The sequence below is a fragment of the Colobus angolensis genome, unplaced genomic scaffold (genome assembly GCF_000951035.1).
Source record: "Colobus angolensis palliatus isolate OR3802 unplaced genomic scaffold, Cang.pa_1.0 Scaffold4, whole genome shotgun sequence".
NCBI classification, from domain to species: Eukaryota; Metazoa; Chordata; class Mammalia; order Primates; family Cercopithecidae; genus Colobus; species Colobus angolensis.
This window is the reverse complement of record NW_012117376.1, coordinates 15569786-15578527: the sequence shown is the minus strand read 5'-3', so window position 1 is coordinate 15578527 and position 8742 is coordinate 15569786. Positions and strand designations below refer to the sequence as shown.

Genomic DNA, 8742 nt, shown 5'->3' with positions numbered 1-8742 from the left:
CCGCAGGTTCCTTCAGTTTCCCACCTATCTCCGCAGGTTCCTTCAGTTTCCCACCTATCTCCGCAGGTTCCTTCAGTTTCCCACCTATCTCTGCAGCTTGCTTCCATTCTGGGAACTCGAGTGTAAAATGGGATAGGATTAACGAGGACGATGTCAGTGCTGGTTGCTGGCATTAACTTTCCCCCCTGTGGCCTCTGCAGTGTGGGTGCTGTGTCCCCCTCAATTTCTTGCCGTGGAAGTTGGCCACCCCACTTCCTCGCTGTTCCCCAAAGCAAGCCCCTTGTGCTTTAACCCTTTAGGGTGGGTCAGAATAATCAGTTCCTTCCAGTGGGGAAAAAACCCACAACCTGGAAGCTGGAGTTTTAGAGTCACAACCCCCTGTTCGTCTTAGTGCCCTAATGTGTACCCTGAATGTAAAGTCTCTGCGGGCAGCAGTGGGGCACGTGAGAGCCGACTGGACTGGAGCAGCCCTCAGGCACCCCTGCAGAGGAGATCTGGGCCATAAGGGCTCACATACAGGGCCGGGCAGGTGAAGCCGGCTGATGGCAGAGCCAGGGTAAACTAAGTCCTTCTGACCTCAAAGCTCAAGGCATTTCTCTGCATCCACAGCCTCCTTCCCCAGGACTAGCACCCCCACCCTGCCGCCCACAGTTTTGAAGTTTCAGCCTTCCTGACCTTGGTCACAGGACCGTCACAAAGGCCCTGAGACTTGTTCCCCGGCCCACCCTTCTTCCCCAGGCCACTGACAGACTGTCTTGCTTCCCTGCCCTGCCTGGGGCACAGGTATCTCTATCTTCTGTTCTCTGAAGATGACTTGCTCTCCCTGGAAGACTGGGTGTTCAACACTGAGGCCCACCCGCTCCCGGTGAACCACTCAGACAGCTCCGGCCGGGCCTGGGGCAGACACTGACCTCATCCCCCGCCGCCGCCCTGGGGCCACTGCAGGGATGCCTTGCCTTTTCAGGATTTGGGACTGTTTTCAAAGGGACTGGGAACAAAGGCCCCATCTCGGGCAGACCCCCAGCAGATGTGTCAGACAAGCAACTTCTTTTCCTCTGTGAGGAGACAAGACTTGGAGACGCAGCAATGTAAGGCCAGGGCCATGGCCACACTGGCCCACACATTCCTTTCTACAGAGAATTTCTATGAAGCCCTCTCACTTGCCATTCCAGGGCCAAAGGACCGGAGGTTTGCAATCTGCCCCGTGTATTTGATTTGCTTCCTTTTGGTTTCTCGGTTTTTGTTTTTGCTTGATTTTGTCTTTTCTCTATGGTTTAGTTTTATCACAATTATACATACAGTTTTCAGAATTATGCGCTTTCTAAAATGATGTCGTCCTGATAAACAAAACCCAGTGTTTGCACACATACGAAATCTTGACCCCGTTATCTATATTTAAATGCTTTTTGCCCAACACTGACCCTGCATTCGACTATGTGTCATTTACCTTATAATTTGAGGAGGGGTTTCCCTTTGATTGGGCCTCAGTGTTACAAATCACTAGTGCTCTTTTCATTATTATTGTAATGGAAAAATCTGTGAACTAGAATAAAAGAGTTTATTGAATAAGAAATATGATTGGGCTTATTGCACATCAGTGACTCCTAGAAAAACCATTGCAATGTTACCATCAGAAAGAATAATCAGCCAGCAGTTGATTTAAGGTATAATTTAGTCAATGATTCCAACTTCTATTACCTCCCCTGAAATCGGTCCTGATATATTCAAGAAGTGTGGGGCCAGCCCTTCAGATGCAGTTGTTTATTTACACTCAGGTTGAGATTGGGAAGAGGCCCAGGGAGGAGCAGCAACTTGCCTGAGGTCACACAGCCCAAAAAAGGCAGAGGAGAGTCTCGCCCCTGCCGTCTCCTGGCCACCCCAGTTGAGTGTCTGTTCCATCATTCAGCAGATGCTTAGTGAGTGCCTGCAACGGACCAGACACCGGGCTAGAGGCCAGGGACACCGCTGGGAGTGAGACAGTCATAAGCCCTGCAGTCTAGGGGTCAAGAGGGGAGATGGCGATGGTAAGGGAAACTGACAAGCAAGTGAAGTGACTGCAGGTCATAGGAAATGCTACAAAGGAGACAGATGGACAGCTGAGGACCTACCCTACGGGGTCAGGCAGGGCCTCTCTGGGCAGGTGACCTTCAAGCCAAGACCCAGAAGATACAAAGGAACAGCAGAAAGACTATCTGGCAGAAGAACGAACCTCCCATAACCCAGCCCCCTTTCCCACCCTCTCCGATGCCCTCCCTGGGAGGGGGCCTGAAACACTGTGGCTGCTATGCAGAGCAAGGAGTTCAGGTCCTAACACTGAAGTGACAGCGCTTCCTCCCCTGACACTTTTTTTTTGTTTGTTTTTGTTTTGAGACCCAGAGTCTCATTATGTTGCCCAGGCTGGAGTGCAGTGGTGTGATCTTGGCTCACTGCCACCTCCACCTCCTGGGTTCAAGCAATTCTCCTGCCTCAGCCTCCCCAGTAGCAGGGATTACAGGTATGCGTCACCACACCTGGCTAATTTTTTGTATTTTTAGTAGAGACGAGGTTTTGCCATGTTGCCCAGGCTGGTCTTGAACCCCTGAGCTCAGGTGATCCACCCACCTCAGCCTCCCAAAGTGCTGGGATTATAGGCATGAGCCACCACACCCAGCCCTTTCCTGGCACTTTTGTAGCTTATCAACACAATGGAAGTCACGGGAGAATTTTGAGCCCTTCCCTGGGCTCAGCTGCTTACTCTGTTCATAAGCTTTAGTAGCTCCTGCCTGGGGCTCTGAGCCAGGCGAACTGGCTTTAAATCCCTGCTGTGTGAACTTAGGCAGGTACCTCCTCTCTCTGGGCTCTCTTCCATCAAGCAGACAGAAAACCTCAACCCCACAAGGTTGCTGTGAGAAGTGGGAAGCTGCTGGTACCCTGGGCACAGGAAGTGCTTGTTCCTGGTTCTGGAGACTCAGGACATTCCCAGAATCTCCTTAAGCAGAGCCGCTGGGGAGTAGCCCCTATGGCAAGTCACCGTGCTCTTGACAGGCAGCATGAGAGCGTGACTCCCATGACCCACCTGTGCTCACTTAAAAAAAAAAAAAAGCAAACCAGGAAAACTGACTACACAAACATTGTAGAAAGATTAGAAAATAGAAGCAGAAAGAAGACACATTGGCCATCCCACTCTCTGGGGTGAATACTGTTACATTTTCTTCTAGGCCTTTTTCTATGAATATATAGAATATATATTTTGCCAACGTGGTATCCTGCTATGCACACTGTTTTCTTATAATCTGCTTTTGCACTTAACTATATATTGTGAACCTCTTTCCATGTCAACAAATACACGTTTATCTCATCGCTGTGCGTGCTTGTGGAGTATTCCATTGTGTACTGTAGTCTGCTTTGCTGATCTAAGCCCCTGTTGCCAAGCATTTGGGTTTGTGTCCATCTGGGATTTTAGTTACAAATCACAGAAACCAATTGTGTCAACTTAAGCACAGAAAGGGATTTACTGAAATGTCATGGGGTGGCTTATGGAATCTTAGGAAGGAGTAAGCAGCCAAACCTCAATAAGGGCTAGAAAGGACTTGGTCAGGGACGCTTCAAGAACCAGGGAAGCCTCTCTAGGCGCCGCCATCAGGAGGGCTGAATCCAAATGTTTCCAGATCCTACTGTGGCTCCTTTCCATGTGGCCTGGCCTGGGTCACATGCCCGCCCCTAGCCAAGGGCAGGGCCAGGCATCTTGACTTGGCAGACCCTCTGAGATTACCCTGTGCAATGGGTGATGGGCTGTTCCCTAGAGGAAAACATGAGATTCATCACCAAAATAAGGGACCTGTAGGCTGCAAAGGCAAAAACAGCAGGACTGTTTACAGTTTGCTTTGATTTCTTCAGTATTATACAGAGAGTTATGAAGAGCATACTTAACCATCCTCCTTTTCACTTTTGTCCAATTATGTGCTCAGAATAATTTCTAGAATGTCTCTGTCTCAAAGCCACTTTGCAGTTCCCCAAGCCCCAGGCTCCCCCGCCAGGCCCATGTGGCTGTCTCCCTCTCCTCTCCTGTCCTCTGCTGTATTGCTGGGAGGAAATTGTAAAAGTGAATATTTTAAAATGTCTCCTCCAGGAGGGCCCTTGCAGGTGGAGAAATATCATCCTTTTGGCAACTTAACTCCATTCCATGGATAAAAATAAGTACGACTCAAGATAGGCCGAGAGGAAAGAGGAATTAAGGGATGACTCATCCTCACTGAAGGTAGGAGAGAGCTTCACAAGCCACAGAATCTCAACACCCAAACCTCTCCCTGAAGCAGCCCTCTCCTTCCCCAGCTGGGGGTCAGTGCGCAGCTGCCAGGCTCATTTTAAGCCTTGTCTGTGCCCTCGCTGAGGATGGAAGTACCATTTGCACCTGCTTCCCTCATAGAAGGGCGTGATGTCGGCTCCTTCCCAGAAAGCTTCATCAACACCCAGCTCCTGGCACTGAGGTCTGCAGAGCCGCACGGCCCCGGGAAGAGGGAAGTGGGGGGCACAGTCCTTTTCTAGGTGCCTCCCTTTAAATGACTGGCCATTTGGTCCGACCGGCCAAAGGCATTGGGAAGAAAAGCAAAAATGGAAAATCTGATTTAAAGGCAGCATCCGAGATGTGATTCTCAGTTCCAGTCCCTCGGCTTTGAGGAGGTGACCCCTCTGTGGTTTAAGAAAGTGCCAGAGATGAATGGGCCAGCTTCCCCCAGCGTTTCCCCTGGGGGCCTGTCCTTGCAAGTATGGTCATTGGTCATGTGGCACAGAGATGCTCGGCCCTCTGTGACTAATGCTTAATTACACCCTACTGGAGAAGGGGGTGCTGATTCTATTTTTCGTGTCTGAAAATATCAGTTTGGTTTCCTATATTTGGAGCACTATTTTGTTCCTGCTCAGCCTGTCTGTTAAGTCAGAGCTTCTCAAACTTGAAAATGCACAGGAATCACCTGGGAGCTTGTTAAGATCCAGGTTCATGTTCAGTGGCTCTAGCATGGAGCCTGAGATTCTGCCTTTTTTTTTTTTTTCCCTGAGACAGGGTCTTATTCTGTCACCCAGACTGGAGTGCAGTGGGGCCATCACAGCTCACTGCAACCTCCGTCTCTGGGGCTTGAGCAGTCCTTCCACCTGGCCTCCCGAATAGCTGAAACTACAGGCGTGTGCCGCCACATCCAGCTAATTTTTTTTTCTTGCTATGTTTCTCAGACTCCTGAGCTCAAGCAATCCTTCCGCCTTAGCCTCCCAAAGTGCTAGGACGGCAGGCACGAGCCACTGTGCCCAGCCAGATTCTGCTTTTCTTTAACAAGTTCCCGGGAGATGCTGATGCTGCCAGTCCTTGAGCCACACTTTGAGTAGCAAGACCCCAGTTGGTGGCCACTGCCTTGGTTTCTGCCTTTTCTTTGCATTCCTGGAGCTGTAACTGCTCCAGAGTGGCGTAGACGGGCTCAGGTGTTGGGATGGCATCTATAGATACTTTGACTGCAGAGCAACCTACCTTAAAACAGGTGTGCCTGACGCCGGGCGCGGTGGCTCAAGCCTGTAATCCCAGCACTTTGGGAGGCCGAGACGGGCGGATCACAAGGTCAGGAGATTGAGACCATCCTGGCTAACACAGTGAAACCCCATCTCTACTAAAATACAAAAAACTAGCCGGGCGAGATGGCGGGCGCCTGTAGTCCCAGCTACTCGGGAGGCTGAGGCAGGAGAATGGCGTGAACCCGGGAGACGGAGCTTGCAGTGAGCTGAGATCCGGCCACTGCACTCCAGCCTGGGTGACAGAGCGAGACTCCGTCTCAAAAAAAAAAAAAAAAAAAAAAACAGGTGTGCCTACCGCCTGTGTCAACAGCTCTCCTTTCTTCAGGACAGCCAGGATAAGACAGGAGCAGGCTGCTGGTGGCTTAAAACAGTGGCGTCCAGTAGGGTCACCCCATGTGGATCTGGAATACTTAAAATGTGGCGAGTGCAATGGAGGAACTAAACTTTTAATTTCATTTCCTTTTTTTTTTTTTTAATTGAGCAGAGTCTAGTCTCACTTGTTGCCCAGGCTGGAGTGCAGTGGCTTGATCTCGGCTTACTGCAACTTCTGCCTCCTGGGTTCAACCGATTCTCCTGCCTCAGCCTCCCGAGTAGCTGGGACTATAGGTGTGCACCGCCACACCCAGCTAAATTTTTTTTTTTTTTTTTTGAGACAGTCTTGCTCTGTTGCCCAGGCTGGAGTGCAGTGGCTTGATCTCGGCTCACTGCAACCTCTGGCACCCGGGTTCAAGCGATTCTCCTGCCCAAGTAGCTGGGATTACAGGCGTGTGCCACCACGCCAGGCTAATATTTGTATTTTTAGTAGAGACAGGGTTTCAGCATCTTGGCCAGGCTGGTCTTGAACTCCTGACCTCGTGATCCACCCATCTCGGCCTCCCAAAGTGCTGGGATTACAAGTGTGAGCCACCGTGCCCGGCCTACACCCAGCTAATTTTTGTATTTTTAGTTTCACCTTGTTGGCCAGGATGGTCTCGATCTCCTGACCTCGTGGTCCACCCACCTCAGGCTCCCAAAGTGCTGGGATTACAGGTGTGAGCCACCGCGCCTGGCTAATTTCATTTCATTTTAATTGAATGTAAAGAGTTGTGCATTGCTGCTGGCTGCTGTTTTGGACAGTGCAGAATCAGAACTCAGAAAGCAACTACCCTGCTGATGCCGCGAAGACCTCCATCACCTGCACCACTACATAAATCATCTTAGCAAAAAATACATTGTTGAGGGACTCAAGGATTCCCTTGAACATACCTGGTTATTTTTATACTCATTCCAGCCTCTGTTTTCTGCACAAGCCTCTGGGTTGGGTTTGGTTTTGTGTTTTCTTACGGTCTGCAGCAGGGAATGCAGTGGGTGGGCTGAAGGCAAGAGAGGCACAGGGGCGCGACAGGAGAGGACAGCCCGTGTCGGTTTCATACAAGCACAGCCTTTGAAACTGGTGGACCTGTGTTCAGCTCTGCCCTGCCCTTTTCCAGGGCTGTATGACCTTGGGCAAGCCCCTTAGTTAAGCTCCTCTGAGCCTCTGCTTCTCCATCCATGGAAAAGGAAAGTGGTTTCGAGGGTTAATCGAGCCTCCCCACCCCACCCCCTGTAAGAACTCAATGCATCCTAGCAGTGATTGTTATGATGTGAACCTCTTCGTAAACTATAAAACCTTGTGTAAATTTGAGGCAAAACACTGCTGTCAAAAATTCTTCTTTTTATACAAAATGCTCTGAAACTTGGAGGAAACTGTATCAACCAGGCCCAGGAGACAGACCAAAATCTCAAAGCAATAAATCTGAACGTTTTCTGCTTTTCCCATTGAGCAAGCATTTTGCCATTAGCCCTGAATCTACAGAAATCGGGAAACCGGGATGAAGATTTGTTGACTGTCCAAGGTCTTCCAGGGACCTGTCTGGTGGGGGGGGGGATGCTCGGGCGGGGGCCCAGGGGTGAGGAAGATGCCGAGAGCGTGCCCAGGAATGTTTGAGGTCCAGTTAGTTTTTCCTCTTCTTGGAGTACCTGATAAATCCTGTCTACAAAACTTTGGAAGGGAGGTGGGCAGGAAAAGATGGCACCCCCATTTATAGAGGAGGGAACTGAGGCCCTAACAGGCTTGCCCAGGTCAAACAGCTGTTCCCGGCCTCTGGGCAGCCTCCACAGAGGCCCACTCTGCACTCCCTACTGTTCCCCATACCCTTCCTCCACCCCGCCCTTGTATATGACCGCCAAGGCGAGGGTGACCATCCCACTCATGACATTTGCTTATGACAGATTTTAACCTGTTGTTCCAACATCATAAGAGTACCCCCTTTGCTCTTAAAAGTGCCCCAACTTGGACAGTAAATTTTATGGCCCCCTGGTCTAAGTGAAAACAATGATAACGAAGGTGTTTTTCCCAGAAGCCTTCGGTGCTCTGAGAAATGGTAAAACTCAGCCCGGAAAAACATGCAGATATCCCAGAGATTCTTTCCTTTAGAAACCAAGCTGGAAACTCCCCATTTTCTCACACACCTCCATGTCTCCTTGCATGCTGCTTCCTGCCTGGACTCCACCCCCAAGGTATGCCTACTAAACTCCTCTCCAGTCCATCTGGCTGCCCTCAATGTCCCATCCTCCAGGAAGCCTTCCCTGACTCCTCCCTGCCCCTCCTTTGACATAGACGTAGAAACTCCTTTGACCTGGGCTCCTACACACCTAGGGCAGATCCAGATATGCATGAGCCTCTCCACCATAGACTGACCACTCTCCGGTCACAGGACCCTTGTCTTCTCACCTTTGTGTCCTCAGCATGTTATAGACGAAAATAAAGGTCTGTGCTGAAGACTTGGGGATTACCCATGCACCCGGCCTCCCTCCCAGCTGCAGCTGGCTGAGAGTGGACCCACTGAACCAGGCAGGAAAAACGATGAGCGGTTTCACTGCAGGGGTTCTGTGGGTCATCCTGGTCTGATCCATGGACTGACTGTAGATTCCAGAAAGCAAGGTGGGAAGGGAGGAGAGTTCTTTCCATTAACAGGAAGGTCCCGGAAAGATGGGGTACAAGATGGCTGGTCAAGTGGCCTTTTCTCAGTGCAGTGACCCCCCTTCCACTGGTGATTGCAATGAGATTGTCAGGAATTGGCCAGTTTTCCAATCATAAGTCCCACACCATCCTACAGAGTGTGTGGAAATGGGCCAAGCCCATTTATCCAGTGGAGAAGTCCCCAGGCTAGGGACTGAGCGGCAGTG

At 50.5% G+C, this 8742-nt stretch overlaps 1 protein-coding gene across 2 annotated transcripts in view; it reads left to right on the top strand.

Moving 5' to 3' along the window:
- Nucleotides 1-3344, top strand: part of MAN1C1 (mannosidase, alpha, class 1C, member 1) — a 187260-nt gene extending 183916 nt beyond the window's left edge. Inside the window, exon 12 of one of the 2 annotated variants that reach the window (XM_011955624.1) lies at nt 965-3344. In XM_011955624.1, the coding sequence (XP_011811014.1) occupies nt 965-1061 (97 nt within the window). In that variant the 3' untranslated portion in view covers nt 1062-3344. Of the gene's footprint in view, nt 1-783 lie in introns of both variants that reach the window. The other variant, XM_011955623.1, reaches the window with a different exon arrangement.
- The last annotated feature ends 5398 nt before the right edge of the window (nt 3345-8742 follow it).